The sequence below is a fragment of the Sander lucioperca genome, chromosome 21 (assembly GCF_008315115.2).
Source record: "Sander lucioperca isolate FBNREF2018 chromosome 21, SLUC_FBN_1.2, whole genome shotgun sequence".
Taxonomy (NCBI): domain Eukaryota; kingdom Metazoa; phylum Chordata; class Actinopteri; order Perciformes; family Percidae; genus Sander; species Sander lucioperca.
In genome coordinates, this window is record NC_050193.1 from 12,591,900 (window position 1) to 12,618,566 (window position 26,667).

At 39.2% G+C, this 26,667-nt stretch overlaps 1 protein-coding gene across 2 annotated transcripts; it reads right to left on the reverse strand.

Annotated features, from left to right (window-relative positions):
* Positions 1-18,427: 18,427 nt before the first annotated feature.
* Positions 18,428-25,960, reverse strand: LOC116051938 (adhesion G protein-coupled receptor E1-like). Of its 2 annotated transcripts, XM_035996931.1 has the most exons (22): positions 25,927-25,960; positions 25,453-25,821; positions 25,127-25,258; positions 24,804-24,950; positions 24,573-24,698; positions 23,977-24,120; positions 23,658-23,804; positions 23,424-23,570; positions 23,304-23,341; positions 23,033-23,113; positions 22,846-22,875; positions 22,583-22,745; positions 22,375-22,488; positions 22,119-22,291; positions 21,851-22,021; positions 20,945-21,148; positions 20,556-20,797; positions 20,398-20,464; positions 19,786-19,877; positions 19,323-19,482; positions 19,135-19,200; positions 18,428-18,786 (listed from the first exon to the last, which is right to left on the reverse strand). In XM_035996931.1, the coding sequence occupies exons 2-22, from the start codon at positions 25,754-25,756 to the stop codon at positions 18,742-18,744; spliced, it is 2,793 nt and encodes a 930-aa protein (XP_035852824.1). In that variant the 5' UTR covers positions 25,757-25,821; positions 25,927-25,960; the 3' UTR covers positions 18,428-18,741. The 2 variants fall into 2 exon arrangements, with proteins under 2 accessions (XP_035852824.1, XP_031158308.2); XM_031302448.2 differs by lacking the exon at positions 25,927-25,960 and having other exon boundaries at positions 25,453-25,834.
* Between the last annotated feature and the right edge of the window lie 707 nt (positions 25,961-26,667).

Below are 26,667 nucleotides of genomic sequence, written 5' to 3' on the forward strand. Positions count from 1 at the left end.
GAACAGTCGGGATTTCGTTGAGTGATTAGTTCTCCCTCGCTGTGAGGGGGCAGCAAGCAGTTTGGCTGATGCAGAACGAAGTGGGCGGGTTGGGGTATATGGTTTGACCATGTCCTGGATGTAAGCGGGTGCTGATCTGTTCGTGGCCCTGTACGTAAGTACTAGTGTCTTGAAGCGGATGCGGGCCGCAATTGGTAACCAGTGAAGAGACCTTCCACATCATCTGGAAGGTTCTGATGCAGCCACAATAATAAGAAATTTTAAACATCCTTACAGCTGAGTCAAAGCTGGGGAAACAGGGACAATCCTGCTCTAATAATCCTGTCTAGTACTATTTATTGGCTGAATGCAATCTAGGGAAATGAATAGATTGAAAGGGGAAAAACAAGAGCAGGCAAACACCAGAGAGAGTTTTCTGACTCACCCTCCATTATCCCTGGCTAAGAAATTGTTGTTCCATTTTTACCTTTGCACATCTGATACAATCAGTGGCCTCAAGCTAACTGCTTAAACTGTGTGAAAGAGTTGAGCTGGGGGAGCAACAGAGATTTAGAGGACTGGATTGGAGAAGATAGACAGCGAGAGAAACAGATCACAAATGTGGACTATGACTATGAAGAGCAAAATGTATGTAAATCAGGTCGTTAGTTTTTGAGATACTTCATTCGGGATTTGAGTGACATTTTAGATGAAAGAAGAATTGGGTCACAAAAATCAATAGGAATCTATCTGTACCAGAACATAGATGATTTGTTAAGATACTCTGTCTCATGTGGGACACAAAGAAGGGCAGATTAGCGGGCCAATATGAAAGTAAAGTGATTCATAAGCATTATTTTGTCTGACCACAGAATGTCAGGTTTCAGGCTAGTGTTGATTGCAAAGATGCTGCCCTGTCTGCCTGCATTTCCTAATAGCTTCATCCAGCAATCTAGTCATAAATAATTCTTTCCTAACTTCTCTCTCACGTACAAACCCCCTTTGATGCATGGGACACTTTTCCTGACAGCCAAACAATTATTAGCTGCTCTAATGTTCCCAAGTGAAGTTACTGGCAGGGACTTTAATTTTGGATCTCTCTTGTGATGCTAACTATTATTGTGAAGACAAGTTGGGTTGTCATCGTGCCACTACTTAAAGTTTGGGGACATTGACTGCTTCATTAATGAATCTAATTTAGATGCCTTCCCATTCCAGATTTTTTTTACAGCTGGGTGCATTCCTCTCTACACTTTTCTACTTGATTTGTTTTTATACTTTTCCTGGGAAACTGCTTTGGAGCACATTGTCAGCTATGTGTGTCCTCCACTCAAAGTCCGACTGGAATTACATTACCTTGTTGTAGTAAAAAGTAATGTCAAGATGTTTTTTTAAAAGTAAGTTTATGTAGGTTAGATAAGAAGGAGACTTTAGCATGAATAATGAATATGAGTTATTGTTCAAAGTCTGTCTCTTGTGTTGTGTAGGCTGCTGTCTGGCTCACTGTGACTGTCTGCTCTGCCTATGATAGAACGCTGATGAACTTTTTGCAAGATTTGATTGGCTGTAAGGTATCCATAGACAAAGACCTACTGCCTAATGGTATTACGTCAAACTAATGCAAAATTAGAGGGTGCCATCATGAAACCAAAACACAAAAATAAAAACTGTGTCCCTTTTGGCTTCCGTTTTTTTTTCTTTTAAAGGTGAACACAGAACCAATGTTTTATACAGCAGATAGCAGAAAAACAAATCCAATTTCATTTCAGTTGGACTTTAAAGCTTACCCTTATTCAAGAGCGTTGCCTTGATCCATACAGGGCTTGCTTCTAGGTGGGTCAAGGTTTTCATGACTTTGTTCCACTTACTAAACAAGTATCCCCATATGTAAGTGCTAAAATGGCTGAACTGCTTTTTTTAAATTCCTGTTACAGGACACTCATTTTAAGTGTTAGTGCCAGTCTCATTTTTTAAGCATCTTTGCTTTGTTTGGCTAAAGACTAAACACTGGTCTAAATATCCCTTTTATCAAGTGCATTAAAACATTGTTAGGCATTATCTAGGTTTTTTTTCTGCCTTCAATATAATAATACCAAACACCGCAATGTATGTATGTATGTGTGTGTAAAAATGTCATTGGCATCAAGGACTGTTCTGGTCTGCATGTCATAGTTAACCATTGTTTTTTGTGCCGATGATGTAACTCATTGTGCATACAGTACACGACAGTGTTTCACACATTACAGCAGGTTGTCTGCATAGACTATAAAAATCATTAGGTCTATCTTCCCTATCCCTATCATTATAGTGATAATTACAGGCATGAAATGACTGCTCTTAAAGTCTGAGTACGCAGACAAGACATAAGTTGTAGGAGGCATGGTGTACCATGAAATTCTACAAACTGTATTAAAGTGCTCATATTACGCTTTTTGGCTTTTCCCCTTTCCTTTATTGTGTTATATATCTTTTTGTGCATGTTATAGGTTTACAAAGTGAAAAAGCCCAAAGTCCACCCCAAAGGGACATACCATCTCCAACAGAAAACACTGTTCACAAACTGCTCCAAACAGCTCTATTGTAGTCCAGCCTTTGCTGGCGTGACGAACTCTCGTCACTTTGTAACACACGTTATAATGCTCGCCTAGCTGCGAGCATGGCACTCCCTCATAATCTGCAACTGACTAGCTATCAGTACTTACTGCGCATGTGCAACTCCCAACAAAGATGGTACAGAAGTGAGATGTCTCACTCTGTAGCTAAAACAGAGAGCTCAACACACAGGGCGAAAAGAGGAACTGCAGCAATGTGCAGTACAACAAATATATGGTGTTTTTTGAAAATTAAACCACATAAACCTATTCTGGTACAACCTCTAAATACAATTACGAACCTGAAAATGAGCATAATATGAGCACTTTAACAAATATAGAGAGTGATGTTTAACATGTCCTACTGATTCTCTGTTTTATCTTTATTTCTTTTATGACTGTATAGTGACTGAAACAATTAGGTTATGACTGCAGTTAGTTACCTGTGTCAGCTTACTTGATTAAATAGGCTCATGTATCTGTATCGTATCTGTTCCCTAAATATGAGTGAAATAAAACATCAAAACTTGCTCGAGGACAGGTTTAAAGTTATCACAGCTGCTGTCTCAGTTCCACCCCTGGTCCTGCCACCTTTCCGACACCCATTACCTTTGACTGACATCTACATCATTTGACAAACTCACACACATATCGAACATACTCAGTTCAGATTGCAGGATTGTTTACTAGACGAGGTATCTCAGCTGACTGGCCTCACGACTCAAGCGCTGCAAGTGTGTTTCCATGGTAACCAAGTATAGTATTGAGGAGAGGAGCAAAGAGTGAGAGCCACTGAAACTAACCCTGAGCACTGTATTCTCTTGTTTTTCACTCCTCTCCCTATCCGTGTTTTCTTTTCTTTCAGCGGTGGCTGCATCTTGAATATTAAGTCACAGCCATGTTAGCATGATTGCCGGTTACATTTGTTAGAAACTTTAAAAATGTGTCTTGACAACATTTGTGCTTATGCAACTCTGTTTTCAATCCATTAAGATCATTGCCTTTTACAGCTCAGCAAAGATCCACACATTATTGATTTATATATCAAAACGTTCTCGGCTATAGGTTGTTAGAAATGCTTTGACACCATTTGGCACCCAGTGAAGGAGCACAGACATTGTTTAGGCAGAGAGCCTAATCCAAATTCAGTAGGAAGCAGTAGTTATTACACCGGGTGAAACGTAAAATTGAAAACCCCTCCAATATCTTGGAAAAACTAATTTTGTTGTCCCCAGCAAACACTTTGACTTAATGAAGTTTTGTGAGCATTGTCATGCAACTTCCGCAGTGATGGATTAGCTTAATATGATAAAGCTGATTCATACATTTCTCAATTGTGGTGCATGCTTGTGAAAAACTGTCCCTAGATTCAGTATTTAAAGCTATAGTGCGTAGTTTCTGTCGCCCCCATGAGGAATTCTAGTTATATTAAGTAATGACAACAAAACTGTTGGCGCGTCCACATGATACAGCCTTCCGTGATCGCACACGCGCCCCCACCCCTCCTCCACACAGTTGGACACGGAGGATTAAAAAAACATGATTAAGAGGTAATTATCTTCACCCGAGTTTCTGCACGGGAAAGTCACCGGATGACACAATCTTCTGAACATAGCCATCCTGAAAAATACAGAGAGAGTTGTGTGGAGCTGATAGTCTTAATTAGCTTTGTAGCAACTTATTTGGCAATGGCTTGAATGTAACGGACATTTATTAATATCAAAAAGTGTATGCACTAAACCTTTATGACCCTCTGAATAAATGGTGAGTGTGTGTTTGAAGTGTGAATGTTAGCTGTGTCATCAGTGACCTCATGCCTGGACAGAGTTGAGGGCATTATCACCAGACACAACTGGGATGCCATCAAGGATCACCCAAGCAGACAGAACGCAGAGTGCAAAAGTTGCTTTTATAATTCACATGCATGCAAACATACAATCATGCACACATCCACAAATTATTGAAGAGCAGACAAAAGTCGACTGTTTAAATGCAGTTCAGGATCTCACACACTAATGTGCACACCCAGTCCCACGTAAAAAGTATTTTTTACACACTCAATATATGTTGTATCATAAATATTTGTGCATAAAGCAGATTAATACACTTTTGTTCCTGCACTGGCTAGCCCCTGAGAAGGGTGCTGCTGTGTACATGGCATACAACATAACTTTTATGATTTGCATAAAGGGAAGCTAAAGGTGATGAAAAACAAAGGATATCTCAACTTCCATTGCTCTGCTTTCATGTTTATGAATAAAACAACAGTGCCAAGTAAGCTTGCACTGCTTAAGAATATTTTATTTCTCTGGAATTGAGAGGTGCTGTTGTTGGGGTACTTACATTAATGCCAATGGAAGTGAATGCATACAAACAGCAGCAGACAATAGCAGGTTCTCAGCAGGAAACCGATGGAGTGTCTACTCCAGCTAGGGGATGAGTCCTTACCCCAAGTGAAGGAGTTTAAGTACCTTGGGGTCTTGTTTGCAAGTGCAATGGAGCGGGAGGTTGGTCGGAGAATCGGCGCAGCGGGGGCGGTATTACATATACTTTATCACACTGTTGTGACAAAAAGAGAGCTGAGCCAGAAGGCAAAGCTCTCGATCTACCGGTCAGTATTCATTCCTACCCTCACCTATGGTCATGAAGGCTGGGACCGAAAGAACGAGATCCAGGGTACAAGCGGCCGAAATGGGTTTCCTCAGGAGGGTGGCTGGCGTCTCCCTTAGAGATAGGGTGAGAAGCTCAGTCATCCATGAGGAACTCGGAGTAGAGTCCCTGCTCCTTTGCGTCGAAAGGAGCCAGTTGAGGTGGTTTTGGGCATCTGGTAAGGATGCCCCCTGGGCGCCTCCCTAGGGAGGTGTTCCAGGGACGTCCAACTGGGAGAAGGCCTCGGGGAAGACCCAGGACTAGGTGGAGGGATTATATCTCCAACCTGGCCTGGGAACGCCTCAGGATTCCAAAGTCAGAGCTAGTTAATTTGGCTTGGGAAAGGGAAGTTTGGGGTCCCCTGCTGGAGCTGCTGACCTGGCGACCCGGTCCCGGATAAGTGGACGAAAATGGATGGATGGATGGAGCAGCAGACAATAGCCACTAAGTCAGTTACACAGTCAGTCAGATTCACAACAGGAGCATGTTGAGGAATTTCCCAAAGCTGTCATTAAACAAACTCAGTTAAAAGGTACAATCAGTAAAATGTGGAGCTTTGGTAACATCTAGTGGCAGTCATGGAAAACTACACCAGCATCATCAAGTGTGTCTCTAGCTTTATACAGTATATTGGATTTGACTCACAAATTTCAAAATAAGTTTGGCACTGTTACTGTAGGTAACTGATGCAGAGGTAAGACATGAGGCAGCTGAAACACTGTACATAACACTGTTATTAACAATGTTAACCCTAACCCATATACATATATCAACCCAGAGTAGAAAACTTTTACACTGGAGAACTGGTGAATTAATGCCATCACAGACCTCTAAACTCAATGATGTTCCAGATTTTACCTGCAACTGAGTACTTACTTGTTACTTGTACAACAACTACAACTTTGTAGATCTGCATCAATCTTGTAGATTTCCAAGTAGCTCATTATCATTCCTAGTAATTAGGATTGGTTATTTTAGGCAAAAGAGGATAATCCTCTAAAATGGATAAAACCAAAAAGTGTCATACAGGCTCTAAAGACACTAGCTATTTCCTATGATCACTCCTCTGCTTTAGTAAAAGTACATCAGCTGTCATCATATGTGATTAAATTCTGCACCCTTGAGGCAGACATATGCATTGTACTACTGCAGACAATGCAAGCTAAAGCCAGTGTTCTCTGTGTACAGTATTTCTGAATTGTACAGTATACACACATAAAAGGCAAACTCATGGACAAACAAATACATTTTTTCACTATAATATAATTCTCACTTGCCACTCTTTATCATATTCATTCAGATATTAAAGATTTTACATTTGCTTTTCTAAACCTCTGGTGTATCACGAGCAGTGATATCCATAATTATTTTTTTCATGATTTATGAGAACAGGCAAAGATGAATGAATGAATGAATTTCGAACATGTAAATGTTATTCTGTAGGCCTATGTGACATCACATGGGCCTACAGAAATTCAGATGTGTTACGACAATGAGAGAAATTCTAAAAGACAAACTTTCCAGGTGGCTAATACTGCTAAGAGTAATATTGAATAATATGCATTATCCCCATAAAAATAAACATTAAAGTTTATTTTGTCCTGTAATGCATACATTGCTTGCATGTCTGATAGACACATCCTTCATATAGAGTAAACTAGGGTAAACTAAGTTGATTCTTGCACTCCTGGGTGTTTTTTTCATGTTACAAATCTAGTATATCTAAGTTTAATGTTTCTGTGGCCGCTGAATGTGAATCAATGTGTGAGGTAAATACAATTGAAATGCATAAAATGTAAATGATAGAGATTGTGCTTGGCTTTGCCCGTCCCTTGAATTTGTCTTGTAAAGTTTGACACACCTCAAAGTGTCCCAGCTCTTATGTAAATACAACACAAATGGAAGAAGAAAGAAACAACTTTGTGAAAAGTTTGTTTTTGTAGACTGTGTCACCCTCAGTCAGTGTGACTGAGGGTGTGGCAACATGTCTGTGGAAGCTCCCACACCCAAACAAATGAATTAGGTGGAGAGATGCTGGTCTTTTCAGTGTTTCATAACACAGAAAGGACTTTTCTATTTTTCTATTATGGGCCTCATTTTATAATAAAAAAAAATTGTAAGCGTTAAATGTGTGTTAAGGCAATTTACTGTGTGTAAGAAGAACATAGTGAAGAAATGACAAAAATAAACGGCAGATTTTGAAAAGTTTTCAAATATGTATTGCACAACTGTCAAACTTTCCAACATTCTTCAGCTACATGAGCTACATCCAAAACGTTAGCATAATAATAATAATAACAATAATTAATGGTGTTAATACAACATGAATTATTGTATTGTACAACTAAACACCTGCATCAACCTGACTCCAGTAAGTTGAGAAAGAGTAGCACTTTAGCACTCAACATTTGAGACTTTAAAACATTTTACTAGCTAACTAGTTTTAGTAGTAATAACTAGAATTTATGAAAACAAATCATAACTTCATACTGAAGATTTTGTCTCTATTGTCCCTTTTTACTTCATCAGGATTTATCTTGTTTCCCCTCATCTGTCTGTTCCTCAGGCTTGTCTAAATCCTCAGAGACTGAAGGTGCATCTTTCAGTTAAAATAAGTATTATAATAACCATTAGTGTTGTTGAAATTGATTTACAGTGTTAGTGCAAACCAAATACTTACTCTCCAATCCAAAGACTCTGCCTGTCTGTTGCTCATCCTTTTCACATACAAAACACTGAACATGGTAGAATCAGTTGGGGTTATGCCTGGAAAGTGGCACATGTGAGTTTGTTTGAAACGTTTCAGTAATACTACTTTTCAAATTAAATCTCTATTTGAAAATAACAACTTGGTTAACTGCTTGAAATAATGAGTTGTATTTCCAGGGACTCACCACAGATCTGTCTTTTCCAAAAGAGCATGTCAGCCATCTGATGTACTCCTCTCGCACCTGGAGCATACAATTCATCAACTCAGTGTTATACAAAATATACAAAAAAACACAAATACTACAAACCACTACATGAACGTAGTGCTACGTAACATCAAACATACCCACAGTATCAAAGAGTATAGGTTAAACATCAGGGTAGCTCATCTGTTTAAGAAATGCAACTTAACATTACTATTTAGATTATCTTTATAGTATTAGTATTAGCCTTGTATCAACAGTTAAACAACATGTTGTTAGAATTTAAGATAAAGTATAATCTAGCTGAAGAATACCTCCTTGTTGAGCAGGCAGTGGACGATGTAGAAGAACGTGCCCTGCTGGGAGTTAAGAATTATAAAGAGGATCCAGAAGAAAAGGTTTGTCTGGTACAGGCCCAGAATCCAGGTACAGCCCAGTATGACAAACTGAGCCACGATCTTGAACACAATCAACCTGTAAACAATGACAATTTACTTTCTGATTTTTTTTCTCCAACATTACAGATTTTTTATTACTATGCAAAAAAAAACATAAAAACACCTGATGTCTTTGGATTGAGAAACATCACTTCTCATGTTTACCAGGGTGGGTCTCGGACTCCATAGAGTAGCACAGAACGATATTCAATTAAGCTTAAAGGAAAAGACACAGAAGCTGAGATAGAGATAGAGCAGCAGAAAACTGTAGGACCTCCACACAAACCTTCAATACAACTTGTAAAGAAATATGCCTTTGTGAAGAATGAATAAATGGAGGCCTGATAGAGAAATTTTTAAAAGTAGGAAAGCCTAGTCCTCTCTAGTGTGTCCGAGTGGTAGGAGGTGGTTGATAAAATAATTTAAAACATCAAGAGTAAAGTGTCTTTATGAGAATATCTTTGATATGAGTTGAGGAGAACGGTGAAGACCTACTAACAAATCGTGGAACATTGCCTGTGGGCATGTCAACATTCGCAAGCTATCGAGAAGTTTTTTGTCTGTAAACTTGTATGTAAAAGAAGAATTTACGACAATAATCTTCTCTACAAACATTTAACTTCCCCTGCCAGTATAATTCTTTCATTGTTATATTATTGGCAAATCACTATGTAGCCAAATTCCATCTTCATTGTCATAATGTACTGTAAGTTTAAAACCTTTCAACTGCTCCCTTTTTGTGTCTCTGGTTAGTTTTGCGTTGCCGACTATCCCACAATGCTTTGAGAGACGATGGGTTTGTCTTGCCAGTACAGACAAGTCACTATTCTAAATCTACTCTCTGAGAAACCAAGAGAAATTACACCTAACTTTCTTTTAACTGAATGGATAGATTTTGGTTGAGGGTGCACCTTCTTATGTTGGATGGTAAAGTTGACAGGCTCGTGAGGTTGGTGGTGTTTATTGTCGGTATTATTGCAGTAAAAACATCCGAGTACATGTAATGGCAAATTACATTTAAGCATGATTCTTTATATTTTTGTCTTATTTTCTTCTCTATTAGCTTTCTCTCACAATGCTGAAAGGGAGTTTATATCATTCCCACATATAGAATCTGATTCTAACTAAGTGAGAATCACAAAGTCTGGAACATAATGTGAGCACTGTTTGTCTAAACAGATAGGGGCTACAAGGTCACCCTAAAACTATCTCTCCTGATACATTTAGTTTTCCCATGCCAGATGCAACTGGGGGGGGTGGAAGTCGTACAGGGGGAAGGAGGCGAAATGGCTCCAAGATGTCTCTTGTGTTTTTTCATGATTGTCTTCATGTGTATCAGATTGTCTGTGAGAAATGTAGAGTCATAATAAGCCAAGTGCGTGTGTGCTGTCACTCTGAAGATGTATTTAAGTTCAGTGTTTCTGTTCACTCATTTGAAGAGCTTTTCCACACCTGTGCTGCTTCTGTGAAATGTGTTCCTCCTATATTTGCAAATATACTTAATAAAATACAAAAAACCTAACTTGGTTTAGTCTTTGACTGTCCTTATTTTGTTTCACCTTCTATTTTTAAAAATTCTACACCTGCTGCATCAAAAAACTTCCACCACAACTTGGTGTCAGAAGTGGGATCAAATGGAAAACAGAGAGAACCTCCGTGGGTGACTGAGGATTTGCGCGATCCGGGATCAAGCAGATGCCGCCTCATACCTCGCTTAAAAAGCATTTAGAGAGAGGGGATCAGAAACCACTGAGGGCTCTACTGGATCCATACTGATCTTAAAGACGGAAGCCATTTCAAGCAGCAGGGTAAGATAAAGATTTAAATGAATTAATTTGAAACAGAAATTCCAATTGACCTGTGAACTTTGATGAAACAAATACAGTTGTTTGGACATTGAAAAGACTGATAGCCTTCTTGGGATTTTTTTTTGTATAAGGGTTTGGGTGAATAATATTCGGCACATTTAACCATATCTCTGAAAAAGTCTCCTCAACCAGGCGTGACGGTAGATTTTTAGTTAAATCTACACACGTGACAGCAGTAACCTGTCCCGGATTTCAGTGTGGGTTTCTCCGCGTTAAACCCCTATTAGCAGTAAGTGAACTGTTATCGGATTTGTGTGGCTTTTTTCCGAGATAGTAAAGGCTGCCTTGCAACGATGGTTGCTCGAAGGTTAAGAAGTTGACTTCCCTCATTCTGAAAGGATGAGCTCCAACCAATTGTCACCAGTCCCGAAGGGGCCTGTGGTGGAGGAGATGGTTCGGAGATATGGAATGGAATGTGTTGAATGTTTACCATACTGGTCAAAAATTGGATTCCCTCAAAACAGCTCCCTCAGTACGGGAACGCTGAAAGTGTTAAAACAGGATTTAGAAGAAGTAGAAATGGAATTAATGGGAAAATCAATGATTAAGACAGAAGATTTAAAGCTACTAGAAAAAAAAAAAAACGAACAAGAAATGTTTGAACTATGGATAAAAGGTATAGTGATTCAGGGAAAGAATGCAAAAACACACATACACCAATAACCTCCTCATCAGTTCTACAACCTAACCAAAGCCCATAGTCTGAGCTTTCCAGTTCTCTACAAGCCAGGAGGATGAGCTGGGAAAAACGGAGGGACGAAGAGGACACACGTTTTGTGCATCGCCGCCCAAATCCCAGACTTGACTCTCGAACATGACCGACAGCATCCGTCACACCTGCATCGGGTGGAAAGACCAACGAGTACGTGAGCAAACCATGTTCGAAGCGTATGTCTGCATGTTACAACAGGCTGGTGGGCAACATATGGAGCGCGGACCCGAAAAAGGCCGCTCCCACGAAGGACGTGGTCGAGGCAGAGGAGGCCGAGTCGGGTACCGTGGACAAAATGATGAGCCCTACAACTCAGACCAGTGTAGGTACTGCAAGGACTTTGGATATTGGGTATGTAACTGCCCGAAGAAAAAGCAAAAACAGAGAACAGCACTTGCCTGATTGACTGAGTCCAAACACTGATGAGGTAGGCTACTGCAACCACACACTTGACTTCGCTTCATGCAATGAAGGAATGCTTTGCACTGATACACAGTTTTTTTTTCTATTAGGGACCATTGATAGGTTTTTAAAAAGTTAAACCAACTTATAGTATGTTATCTTCTGAAGCCTACAAGAAAATGCCTATCATTGAGTGTAAAGTTAAAGGGGTTCCACTCACTTATTTAGTTGACTCTGGTGCTACAAACTTGATTATTAGAGCTAAAGATTTGACACCGAAGCTTAGTGGTCATTTTATTTGGTCAATTGGGGCTACAGGTCAAGCAGTAAAAGAACATTTCTCTGTTCCTTTCTCATGTACATGGGAAACTGAAGACAGTTTAGTCTTTTTTGGTGTCTGATTTATGTCCACTTATTTTGCTTGGTCGTGATTTAATGTGCACTTTTAACATTGTTTTAACCTCAACACCTGACGGATTGAGAATTTTTCGTAATGATGCATCTGATATAACGACATTTGTTAATTACAGTGTGGCTAAAATGTCCTCACTGAGGCGGGGTCTGTAATCAGCCCTGCCTCTGACTGTATGAAACCTGACAACTTGCATTGCACAGCTCATGTTACTACAGGGCCTGATGAAGAATGCTCAAAACGGTTCTTTAGAGACATAATGACAGTTTGACAACCTCACATCTGATTTGGACTGATACTGACTGTGTTGTAGCTGCATGCTTGACTGACAACCAATATCATTTTTTTTGAAGTGCCCAACTCCTTGTGTGTTTTTTCTACATCTCTCAAGGCACCTGCTCTTTTCTCTTTTGGGAGAATGTTTTTTTATTGGTACAGTGCTGTTTTCCTGTAAAAATTAACAGAATAGCAGCTTTTTCAGTTTAAGTGTTAACTATTAGGATTTTTACTTGAGCCTGTCACTTAAAATGTCACATTCCTGATGTCACTGTAAAAAAAAATGTTTTGCCACAGAAGGCTATGAAGCTTTTTTTTTTACTCCAGTTTGTTCAAAAGAATTTTTTTTTTTCTGGATCATGTGATCACAGTTGATGGTAAATCCATCTCACCCAAACACAAGTAACTAACTGGAACTTTACCAAACATATAATTTAGAAAAAATATTGTCCTACTGGGAATATGCGCCTATTATATATGTTTATTTCTATTTATGCAATTATGGAAGCTCCATTGAGCTCCCTGATCCATGGTAAGGATCTCAGTTCACATCAAACAAACTCTTGGATGCCCGAAGCTGATGAAGCATTCGTGAGTATGAAACTGGCTCTGCAGTCTTCCCCGACGCTGGGACTGCCAGATCCCTAAAAACAGTTTGTGCAGACCGTTGACAAGCACAAGAGCTGCGTGACCTCTGTGTTGCTGCAACACCACGGTGACAAACTCCGTCCGGTTGCAAATTTCTCTGCTAAACTCGATTCTGTCGCTCGAAGCATTAAATACGTCCTGTTCCACATTCTGTGTTACACATTTTGTGGGAACAAAATGGAAAAACTCTATTTATCTGTGGCCAGGTACCTTAGATATTACTACTCTGCTAGATTGCCAAATGTCACTCTAACAGATGCAATGTTCTTAACCCTGATTTCATTTTTTGACATTTCTTCTCCCAGAGACTCTAGCACTGGCCTGAACCGTGTGGGCTTCTCTGTTGTACCTGATTCTGATGCTATCTGATTTGGACCTCTGCCATCTCATCTCTCAGCACAAGCAGTAGAGCTCATGTGTAAAAGGGGGTGCAAATAGACACTCCGTTGTGTTCTCCGTTTTAAAGTATTGATGACTAAGAAGACTCTCCATCCCATTCAGTGTCATAAAGGCAGCTGCTGCAGAGCCTGGGAGTGTCCACATGATACAAGAATTAAACATCTATAAATGTTATAGTCATCATGTTCGTTATAGTCTCTCTCTGTCTCACCATTGTTGGTGCTGGCTAGAGCCTGCAAGTTGATTTCCATGGTCTGTCCTTTGGCAGAAAGTGCGACATTGTTGTCATCACGACTCCCTGGGCCAATGGCATGTAGGCTCAAATCTTGCAAATGGAGGAAAATAACAACAGGTATAGCTGAGAATTATAAAATAAATATGCAGCCCATCTAAACTAAAGGGAACCACTCTTACCCACTGTTGTAGTTTGCGCTGCTTTCTGGTTTGGTTCTGAGTTTGTGGCACCATCGCAGCAATTAGACGGTCTGATCGACCTGGCACGTGGTCCAACACCTGACACTTCCTACAAAAATTTAAGTCATTGTAATGAATGAATAAACCATGGGAGGCAGGTGCAAGTGTAAGGTCTACACCTGCCTTCTCTGTAACATAATGAACAATAATCCATGCACAGACGTTTGCTACTGTGGTGTCTACAAATACCAATACAGATGTTGGTCTCGTTGGGTTCTTTGGCCTGGTCGAGTAAGCGTGAATCCCAGTTGACATTCACACATATAAGCTCCAGGCATGTTGGTGCAAACAGAATCAGGACCACAGAGAGTTGAGTTGAAAAACTCATTGATATCTGAGGAAGGGACATTTACTGACAGTGAAAATGTTCTCATTAAACTGTATCATCTCAGGTTCTGAAAAGCTGAAACATGTTCCTGAGGTTTTCTTTCCATATTCTAAGCTAAATGGGAATCTCCTATTATAATAAATTACAATAACTAGTTGTCTTTTTATATTTGCAACACCAACCATGAGTTTTGAACATCTGACTTAAGATTTGTGTCTGTAGCCTAATTCCTCCCAAGCCTTTTGCTTGCATTATAATATGACTAGCACTGACAATTAGGTGCACTTTATTTGCCCATGGTTTGTTCTATGTTGTTGCTTCAACAGTTTTTAATGGATTTTAATATTATTTATAGTTTGTAGCCTTCAATGAATTATCAGTACCTGCAGAGCTTAGCATATTTTTTAACTACCAAATGGCTCACTGAGGATCATCCCTTGCTCACTGCATATTACACTTGTATAGTATAGTATAGTATAGTATAGTATAGTATAGTATAGTATAGTATTGTATAGTATTGTATAGTATTGTATAGTATAGTATAGTACAGACCTTGGCAAAAGGAGTTGTTTCAGGTACAAGGTGGTAGCCTTTTTGGCATTTGCATATATAGCTTCCTGGGTTGTTCCAGGTCCCATCATCACCATAGATAATGTCAAGACATTAATTAATATCTATAGAGGAGCAATTCAAAGACCTGTATTAACCTGCAAATACATTTCACAACCTGCATTAATGTGACGTTATTGCAAATGGTACCTGTGCATACGTTGGAGTTTCCAGGTAGTAATGCTGGATCTGTTGCATTGAATTGGTGGTTAACATTGGTTAACAAGAGGTCCATCATTTTTAGGAAAGCCAGGGAAAGAAGTCTTGGTTGCGCCATGGTTCCGTTATGTTGGTGTATCCGTCACACAAATCTGCAAAGAACACGGAAACATTGGCAGTAAAGATGATTTAATGGTTATTTCACTTATTGTTAGAAGATTTTTTTTGTTGTTGTCTGTAAGTATGTGGCCATCATCCGTACCAGGACGAAAATCACATGTGACATGGATGACAAGTAAGCCTAACAAAAAGAGAAAGAATGGAGAGTTAGGTGGAAGTTGTCTGCCTTGAAAAGGATTTTGCTCAACTTTGTATAATCTTAATACATTTCAAGAAAATGTGGGATGCTGATCATCTCAAAATATTAATAAAAAAACCTTCATTTTTCAAAATATGAAGCTTTAGAAGAAATTGAACACATCCCTCACACTACCTCAATCCCTAGCTCAATTAATTGGAGATTCTCACACATCTAAACGAAAACAGGAATTCACTTGCCCAGGAGAACTGACGAGGCACAGTAGTCCATCATGAAACGTCAAAGATGTTTTGACTATCTGAAGTCAAAATTGTAAAATCCCAAAAAATGTTTTTAAAAGGTTTAAAGCAAATGCAAAAAATATGTAAATTCATAGACACGTGGTGTTGAAGGCCTCTTCAATTACAGGACAAAAGAAAAGTTAAGAGGAGAAGAGGGAAATATACAATCACCAAACACCACTATTACATTATGTGTACCAGGACTGCAATTTTGGTATCAAAGTTTAATAAACAAATATTCCAATGCCGCCCATATGCTTTGTTGTGTCGCTAATACGACGGGCCGCATCACGAAGCTCTGTATGGGCCTAAACAGCTAGCAGTTGCCGCTCTGTAGCACTGAGCTCTGTAGCCGATGTCACGTGACCAGCTGGCGGTCTCCTAGATTTCGTATGAGATCATACATTTTAGTGTGCATAACTTTTCGTACAATATCATACAAACCTGTTCATGAAAATGTGTTGCATTCTAAGTGTACAGTGAACAATTGCATATGAAGACATGCTTATTTTGTAAAATTTCATTAAAATGTCATATGTTGACAGAAAAATTGAAAAAAATAGGAATAGTCACTACTGTATGTATGGGTGACTCGTAGGTTTATATACGTAGAATCCTCCAGGACAGACTGAGGGCCACACTCACTTTTCAAATTAAGCCATAACACCCAGAATAATAACCATATGCAGTCACAGTTGTTGGGGTCACAGACTCAGTAGTTGGGTAAGCAAATAGAATAAACATATGCCATGTGCCACCATGTCTGGTTGATACACAGCCTGCAATAACTGTCTCCACCAATCCCTGTGAAGCGCTACCATTTGTCAAGAAGACACACATCATTTTAGGAAAGCCAGGGAACTAACTACATTATACTTGTAGTTTAGTACTGATGGCAGTACATTAGTTTCTATTTAGTGAGCACATTTAAGTTAACTTCTGTGCAATCACACTTTAGTTTGTCTTATGATAAGTTTGCCTTAATTTATATTAGTTCCTATTTTTTTGAGTTATCAGTGCTGAGGGTGTCGCTGTTGGTTGCTGGAGGGACATCTTGTCAGGCCGGAGACCCCTAAAGCACATTATTATGGATCCCATGTACCTTCTAGGCAAGTCCTGCCCTACGAAGCCAGGGGATAGGACCTGAACAAATCAGGTTACGTAACCTTGCGTAAGCATGGACGCCTGGCCAATAATAGTGTGTGAATGCTATTGAAGGGCAGGTCTTAACGCCCCTATAGCAGTACGCGTGCTCTTAAATACAGGAAGTGACCAATCAGGATGTAGCAAGTGCCCGCTACATTATGGTTTATTTCTTTAGAATATATTACTTTGTTGGTGCTTTTGTTTCGGTTAACTGCTAAAATATGTACAGTATACTGATAGACTAATTGCGCTGTGTTGTTGTCTTTGTAATTTAGGTGGTCCTTTTTGTCTTTTCCCATTTGTTTCAAAAATGGTCTGATCAGCTTATATAATATATAGTAAGCATACAGATTATATATAGTATGTTCCCCTTTGTCTTCGGATTGTGGGGTCAATTTAGTCCAGGGGTGGCGAACCTGTGGCTCTTGAGCCGTATGCGGCTCTTTGCCTGCTCCTGTGAGGCTCTTACTGTGTGGCTGGGGGCTGTGTCATTGGTTGATTGTTGTTTTTAACTTTTCTGAAACATACAGTATTTCAGATAAGTAAAAAAAAACACATTTGAATGCATCTGCCAATACATTTGCCAATTATTTTAAAATGGAAAATAATGCAGCAGAGTTTTGAGGACAGATTCTGCAACCTGAGGAAAAACAGCGGCCACAGATCACCTTCCTCGTTAACCCTTTCACTGCTGAATCCGATTGTTTGAAAGCCCCTTTAGTGACAAATGAGTGAGAGAGTTGCTTCGAGTGGCCACAACCGAGTTCAAGCAAGACCTGAAAAGGATTGTGGATAACAGACTGTCAGGTTTCCCACTGAGTCAATCTAAGTGAGAAAAAACTATGAAAACTGCTATGTATTATGACTGTCATCAGATCTGGAAGACACTGTTGCTGTTGTAGTGTGGACATGCATGTGTTGTGTGGCTTTTTGCTATGGTGTGTTTTTTTTTTGTTGCTCTTTATACCTAACTGGTTGGCCACTCCTGGTTTAGTCTGTTAGGTCTGTTCAGTATGTTCATTTATTTAGTTGATGTTAAGTTAGCATAGCCTGAGTTAGCAAGATCTGTTTAGTTGACCTCTTTTACTGACTCCTCATGCCTGCCAGCTCGGTCCCTCACAATAATGATCTGTAAACACTGTTAACAGTAGTTTTTTGTTTGGTTTCAGTATAATGATTTATTGTATAGCTACATTCAGGAACACATCATATTTAAGCAGGACACTTAAGCCATTAAGTTTGCTCACAAAGATCAATGTAGTTTCAGTTTATTTCTGAAATTGTTTCCACACTATTCAAATAGTTGATGTAGGCTATATGATACCTACCTATCCTGTATGGGAAGACATGTGGTGTTAAAACAAACTGGGAAAACTCAGTGGCAACAAAGGTTTATTATATTATATTATATTATAAACCCATAATAGAAAAGCACTTAAAACATACAGATGAGTTTACAAAACTACTATGGACTGATTCATAGCACAGACCCGGAGCTTACATTTGTATGCTGCCTACACTCTGTCTTGAAACTTTGAGTCTGCCCACCATATCATGGTATGTTCACATGAATACAGAGCTAACCACTTAAAAAGTTAAAAACAATTAAACAGGATGGAGATTACATGACATTTTACTAGCTGTTGTATTAGAAAATCCAAAAGCTACAGTACTTATGTGTATAATTATGCACGAGTTTGTGGATGATGACAAAAGGCCAATTCAATTCAATTCAATTTATAGAATCAAATCATAACAAGAGTTATCTCGAGACACTTTACAGATAGAGTAGGTCTAGACCACACTATGTATATGACCACTATAACTAAACAGAAAAACCTCCATTGGAAGAGGAGAATAATTGCAGTAATGATGACATCATGTTAATTTCAGATATTGTCAAAAGCTTTTTGTGTTGTCTCCAAGTGAACATCATGCATAGCCGAAAAGGACACAAGGAATAACAGTAGATATAGCACATAGACACAAACATACACATATACATTTGATGGTTTGTCATCCCCAACCACAACACCAATGCATAACAACTAATGGTTCAAAGTGGATCAGGCTTGCATTTCTCCTCTCTGTCTTGCGTGTATCTTTTGTCATACTCATTCCATCACCATCAACCTGTCTGCTATTCAGCCTTGTCCCAGTCCTCGGAGACTGACGGTGCATCTTTCTGTAGAAATACATTTTTCATATTATTTTTATACATTAAAATAGGGGGCATGCAACATTACATAAATCATAATTCCAGCAAGTAAACTTTCTACAGATAGTGAAACACAATACTTTTTGAAGTGTATACAACATAGATTCACATATAGGCACACCTAGGATCACCCAGGATGATGTTTTGTCTGTACAGCACTCTATTATGTGTCTTTGTCTTGAAAGACATATAAAAGCTACAAAGACACCTCAAAAAGAAAAAAAGAAAGAGGTATACTGCAATAAATACAAGCATTTCACAGTTATTAAAGTGGTTCCTGGTATTGTGCATTGTTGTTGTGTTAATAAAACTCACCACAGATCCTCCTTCTTTGGGCTTATTGAAAGAACAGGTCAGCCATTTCACGTATTCTTCTCTAACCTAGAAAATACAATGAAATACAATCCGTTTATGTGTTAATGCAACAATTGCAATAATTGTTAGTAGTAATGCTCTATGAATTAAAAATGTATCACAGAATGTCATCTGCATTAAGAGTATACCTCCTTGTTGAGCAGGCAGTGGACGATGTAGAGGAACGTGCCCTGCTGGGAGTTAAGAATTATAAAGAGGACCTGGAAGAAAAGGTTTGTCTGGTACAGGCCCAGAATCCAGGTACAGCCCAGTATGACAAACTGGGCCACGATCTTGAACAAAATCAACCTGTAAACAATGAGAATTTAATGAGTATTTATCTTAAGAATGAAGAACTCTTTAAACACAGAAGGCTACTGTGTGCAGAATTTTTAACGCTCTATCAGCTGACAAAATGAATATATGAGTGTATAAGCGTGGATGAAGCTAGAAAATCAAATTGTGTACATGCACAAGACTATTAAATGCATTCAAGTGGACTTCATGTTGAGTATGTTACACATCGTTATACTGTATGTAGCCCACATTATGTATGAATAGATTTCTTCTGATTTTTCATTTCTATGTTAAAACAATCTTGAACACTCAAACCTGGTGTCTTTTGATTGAGAAACATCACTTTTCATGTTGACCAGGGTGGGTCTCAGACTCCATAGAGTAGCACAGAACAATATCCAATTAAGCTTAAAGAAAGAAAAGACACAGATGCTGAGCTGCGATAGAGCAACATATTGCCAAAAAGGAAAGAAAAAAACATTCATCCACAGATACTACACTTCCTGGCCTAGCACTGCGTCACTTTTACATTGTCAGTTTTTTGGCACATCACAATGTAGTGTTCAGACAAAGTCCATCTTCATTTGCATTGAGTTAACACTTTTCAACCACTCCCTTTTTTCGCGTCTCGCATTGCCTGTTATCCCACAATCCTTTGTAAGCCAAATGACTCCGTCCTATAGAATAGGGGTGAATTTCTGTTTGGATTGCACCACATTCATTTGGTTTTCACCGTAAATTTAGCAGGGCAACGAGAGAGCTTCAAGAGAGACAACTTGCGTTTTTGTCAAAAGTGCACATTGGCTTGTTGTTCGGTTAGCTACATATTGGTCCAGACGGGTTAAAATTACAGAACACACCAGACTGAGGTAATTGGATTTTTGAGTAAATAGATGGGATGCAATTTCTAACGTGCAATATACTCACTCCAAGGATAACAATCACAGGGCCTGTTAAAGCCCAGCTGAAATTGCGCTGTCTAGAGAGCCAGCACCTGCAACAGAATCAAACAATTATTTTAACATAGATGCAAATCAGACATGCAGGAGAATATGAATGCATGTAATACTGTTTGTCCTACTCACACCTTAGCCTCAGTAGCACCATATCCATCAGAATATATCAGTGCAGAAACACCCACAATCACAAATGGAACGCCGTAGCCAATCAGGTAGAGAAATGGCCTGGGGAGGCCATCTCTCTGGATGACCTGCACCTTAGAGAGTCTCCGGACCAACAGGTGGAGCTGGAGCGCCTCCAGCAGCATCCACACAAAACCTGCTATAACTAAGAAGTGGAGAAGCCCTGCCATGACTTTGCAGGCCAGCTGTGGAGACACAAGAAGAAGACGAAGTAAACAAAAAAATGCTTCTGAAATAGCATTAGCAAAGAATGGTTCAGTTGGGTCACATTTAACACGTGTTAAATGTGAATGTTTTTTAAAGCAAAAATCTGAGTCTTAGTCTTACTGTACCTTTTGATCAACATATTTGTCATTCCACAGCAGCAGCAGATGGGTGAAGAAGAGGTTGAGGCAGAGGTGAAGACGGGCTGTGTTGTTGATCTTGGGGTTCCAGCTACACAGGATGAAGGTGAAGATAGCCAAAGCTAAGAAGAACAGTCCGACAATCACACACATTCGGTTTAGCCAGTCTAAGAATGGATTATCTGGTGGAGGCTGAGAAGGCAGAAGACACACAGAGAGAAATACACACATAGGTTATGATTAGCCTGATCTTGGGTCTGCAACTTTCTCTTCATATGGGTACACTGTAAGGCTGGAAGATGTCTAAGTAGATTATTTTAGGTCCTACCGTACCATAGCCCCATTTGTCAAATCAGTGTGTTCCATATACCTCGGAACTCAGAAGCTGAAGCTGGGAATGACGTCACACCCGAGATGAATGCGTTCTATTCACAAGTCGGACATTCACTGTTTTCCTTAGCTCTAACCAGGTTAGCCATGCCAGTTTATAACAACACATAACGCTGTTTTTTGTGCATACAAACAGCGTAACATGTCCACAGATAGAAGTTGGACAGAGCTGCGTGTACGACTGATTTATTGAGAAACAAATAAGACAGAAGTGCTTATAACTGTATGTTACTACAGCTTTCACAACTGTTGATGCACGGAGCAGCCATATTGGATTTTTAGCTCGTGGTACTCGGTGGTTGCCCGAGTTCCCAGCTCAGAAATCCGAGGTCAGGGGGCGTGTTTCCGACTTTGACCTTGGACTTCCGAGTACAAATGGAATGCACTATAATAAAACATCTGATGGACAAAAATCTTCAAAATCAGTTAGGATTTAAAAGTCCTCAATTGTGTGACCTTAGCAACACACTTTTACCATGTATTGTCCATATAAATCTGATATACCTCCCCAATCTGCATGATGAGGGCAAATGTGGAAAGGTGGGAGCAGCTGCACACTGTGTAGTTTTCATCGGAGAATGCAACCCAACAGCCCTCTACCGACCACTGCATCGCCTCTTCTTTGCTTTGCTCTTTCCAGTACACACAAGTCACTATTCCAGATTCAGGTACTTTCTGAGAAAACAAGAGAAAAATAGATTACACTACATGCTAGTTTCTTTTTGTCTGGATGGATAGGTGTTTGTGATTGTGATTTTGGTTGAGTCTGCACCTTATGTTGGATGGTAAAGTTGACAGGCTCGGTGAGGTTGGTGGTGTTTATTGTCGGTATTATTGCAGTAAAAACATCCGAGAACATCTCTGTCGTGTTCTCCGTTTTAAAGTATTGATGACTAAGAAGACTCTCCATCCCATTCAGTGTCATAAAGGCAGCTGCTGCAGAGCCTGGGAGTGTCCACATGATATAATAATTAAACATCTATAAATGTTATAGTCATCATGTTCGTTATAGTCTCTCTCTGTCTCACCATTGTTGGTGCTGGCTAGAGCCTGCAAGTTGATTTCCATGGTCTGTCCTTTGGCAGAAAGTGCGACATTGTTGTCATCACGACTCCCTGGGCCAATGGCATGTAGGCTCAAATCTTGCAAATGGAGGAAAATTAAAACAACTATAGCTGATAATATGCACTGGGAATGTATATGTAGCCCATCTAAACTAGGGGGAACCACTCTTACCCACTGTTGGAGTTTGCACTGCTATTCTGGTTTGGTTCTGAGTTTGTGGCACCATTGCAGCAACTAGACGGTCTGAGATGTCCAGGATTACACTGCCAGTCTCCCCATCCCCTTCACTACTCACCGTGATCGACCTGGCACGTGGTCCAACACCTGACACTTCCTGCAACAATTTAAGTCATTGTAATGAATGAATAAAAGGTCAACAAAAAGTCAAAGATAAAATATGATACAAAGGTGTAATTTTGTTAGGTGTTAAGTACCATAGATGCAGAAAAGCTGTTTGTCACTGTCTGCAAAGACACCAAGAAGGACAGTAAAAACAGTGAGATGGAATGTAATTGCAAACAATGTCCTGAGCACATCACATTACATCTCCTATTAAGACAGACAATTAAGAAACGTGTGTGATCTGTCTCTACCATTAAAACGGATTGGTTTTCTACATACCGCTTGTGGTAAGACGACACCTGTGTTGTTCTGAAGTTGTTCATCCATATTGCCAAGGAAAGCTCTTTCTTTTGTCTGACCCTGCAATAAAAGCATGTGTGAGTATTTGTTTACTTCACTGTCAGCTGGTGATTTGACATATATCTGTTGACAGGGTTAGCACTGGCATCTAGATTACCTTCTACCAAGACCCTTAAACAATGCAGCTTTAATTGAGTCGAGTTGAGATAATTGTTTGAACATTATAATGCATAACATAAAATCTTCTTACCTTTGGGGGTTTTATTGCATCTAGAATATCTTGAATCCCTGTCAGTAATTTAGAAAAAAAAGACAAAGTTTTTTACATTTCCATAAATCTAAATTTTTATTTAAACTTGACTTTGCTCACTTTGACAAAATGAGACGCCCATCTCCCACACGACTCCAGTTGAAGGGAAGAATCCATCAGGACAAGAACAATAGAATTTCCCCGGTACATTAGTGCACACAGTTAGTTTACCACATATACCAGGTGTCTCACTGCACTCATCTATATCTGTAGAGAGAAAAAAACACACAGTTAAACACATAATAGAAAAAAATGTATGACAGTAAAATCCCACTAATAATTATTATCACACACCTGTGCAAGGGTTAGTAATGCTGGCTATCACGCCTGGGTTGTTCAGCCGATAACCAGACAAGCAGGTGCAGGTGTAAGATCCGTATGAGTTTGTGCAGTTGGCATCAGGACCACAGATGGTAGTATATATGACACACTCATCAACATCTGCCAAATACATGGTACACATATTAAAACAATAAACCAGTTAAAACCTAGACAGCTTTGTGTGTGTGAGACTCTTCACTCCTACAAGAAGTTACAATTGAGATGTCGTTTTCCATCTACTTCTAAATGCTGAAAAACATCTTGCATCTGAAAGAAATATTGATTCAAATACCAATACAGATGTTGGTCTCGCTGGGCTCCTGGTCCGGTTTAGTCGGTGAGAATCCCAGTTGACATGCACAGGTATAAGCTCCAGGTGTGTTGGTGCAAATAGATTCAGGGCCACACACGGTGGAATTGAAACACTCATCAATATCTGAGAAAGGACAGTTAACACAGCTGGCATTAAAGTGTTAAAATACAAAAATAAATGGGTTAAAGTGATTTTACTCCAAAATAAAAACGTAAAAAAGTATAAAAAAAAATAAATTACTCAAATAATGTCAATGATCAGTATGAACCATGTTTCTCTTCCAGAATAAGGTGCCTATCTGAAATCCTGCATCGAGGAAATCAGGTACTTTGATTCTTGTTCTTGAATGAGTTGACTGTAGATTCATTGATACACTAACTGCTGTTGTGGTGAGCATCTCAAGTAATGTTTTGCAATACATTACATACAAGTTTATTTTTTCTTGTTTTGCTGATAGTTTAAATGTTTTGGCAAACTTTCTGGCTACATAAAATTTAGAACGGCATCTGACAAAAATAGCTTAGGGAACATGAGAAAAGGCTTTTGATTATCCTGTGATCTTGTGATGACATTACCTTGGCAAAGAGGAGTTGCATCAGGTAAAAGCTGGTAACCTTCATGACAGTTACACACAAAACTTCCTATGTTGTTGAGACAGGTCCCACCATCACCACAGACATTGTCAAGACACTCATCCATATCTATAAAGAAAAAAAAAAATCAACTTCTATAACATAGCCTGAAAAAAATAATGTCATTGCAGCTCGGGATTCACAGTAAGACGGGCATATATATTTCAATGGTACCTATGCATATGTTGGAGCTTCCAGGTCGTGATACTGGATCTGTTGCCTTGAATCCAACCAGACAGGCACAGAGATATGATCCAGGGGTGTTGGTACAATTGGAGTATGGACCGCAAATTCCTGCAGTCTCCTTGCACTCATCTATGTCTGACAAGAGGTGTTACAGACAGGAGTATAAAGGTGTATGTATGTCCTCACAAATTGCAGACTGTGTGCATGAAACATCTTGATGTGCTTCCAGCAACAACAAAAAAGATAGTTAGAGTCATTATAAATCACACTGTGATTTTTTTTACAGTTCAGATGAAATTCTGTGTACTTACCAACACAACCATATGACTCTGGAGTGGGTAGGTATCCTGAAGGGATTCTATACCCAGAAACACAAATACAGCCTCCACTGCCTGAACACTCAGCAAGTGGTCCACAGGAGTCTGGGTTACATTCATAATGATCTAAACAGAGATGACACACACACACACACACACACACACACACACAGACACACAGAGAAACAAACACATAACAACTATATATAATTGTGAAAAGATAAAAGTAGGTCTCTTTAACTGTAGTTAGTAGCACATCAGTGGGACATGTCTATATCAAAATGTAAAGCAAATGATGACAATGAGTAATAATTTCTTACAAGTTGCAAAAACCAAATTGGCGTGTGGGTGAGACGCTGGGTTGTATATGTAGAATCCTCCAGGGCAGAGGGCCACGCTGATTATCATAGAATAATAATAGCAGTTTATAGCATTAGCATATGCAGTCCCTGTTGCTGGAGTTACAGATTCAGTTGTTGGATATGAAAACCCCAAATAAACAGTGTAGTAGCTACCAGCACGATTGATTTCAAGGCAGCTTGCTACAATTCTGTCTCCACCAATTCCTGTGAAGCGCAACCACTTTGAAGTAAGAAGTGCATCATCCTTTGGGAAGCCGGGCATCGAAGTTGATGAAAACAAGTAGTTGCGCCATGTATCAGTTATATTTGTGTAACCATCACATGAATCTGCATGGAACAGCAAAACATACAGTATGTTAATAATGACAAACACAAATTATTTCACCTAAAACCAGAATGTATCTCATGTTTTCAAGTGAATGTCATTCATACCAGGAGGAAAAACACAATGGCCAAGGACAAAGAGGGAACCTATAAACCACAAAGACAAAGAAGAGTTATTGTTTCAATGACTTCTTTAAAGGTCACATAATCCAAACAAAATATTAAATAAAAAAATGTGTGCGATTTATATGCAAGCCTATTATAGAAATGAGCTCAATGCTGAATTATGCTCATGATTAAGGCATGTAAAAGCCTAAATTACTGTATAACAGCGTTTGTTACAACATACCGTACAATACAACTTGTTGTGGCTCACATTTAGCCATACAATGTACAGTATTCTTTTTAAAACTTGAATGTATTTTATAACATTGTTGCATTTGGTTAAAACATATAAATTACATATTGTCTGTCACTCTGGATGTAGTTCTAAATCCAGATACATATTTAAAAGTAATTGTGCCAGCTCAATGGGTCATATTCAGTGAAAGTATACACACATGTTCTCTGGCCTAATTTAGAGTAATACATAATTTCCACACATTATTCATTAAATAAAACATGAATAACTCACCCACGAGAAACGCAAAGGCACAGCAGTTCATCATGGCAGATCAGACACCACATAACATCAATCTACACTGTTAAAGCTATGTATACGCACATTTTGGAAATTTGCACATCATCCAAAAACTGTTTTTACAAGGTTTGGCACCAATGCAAAAACCAATGCAAATCACTTACATACACGAGGAGGGAACCGAGCTCTGAGAGGCATACTGTAATACA

Bases quoted from the DNA above. Each gene is read 5' to 3' on its own strand.
- LOC116051938 (XM_035996931.1), bottom strand. From the start codon at position 25,756: ATGCCCGGCTTCCCAAAGGATGATGCACTTCTTACTTCAAAGTGGTTG. The intron at 23,114-23,303 runs GTAAGAAGATTT...CTTTTATTGCAG, and splicing joins ATGCAATAAAACCCCCAAAG to GGTCAGACAAAAGAAAGAGC. The intron at 20,798-20,944 runs GTACAGTAAGAC...GTGTCTCCACAG, and splicing joins ACAAATATGTTGATCAAAAG to CTGGCCTGCAAAGTCATGGC.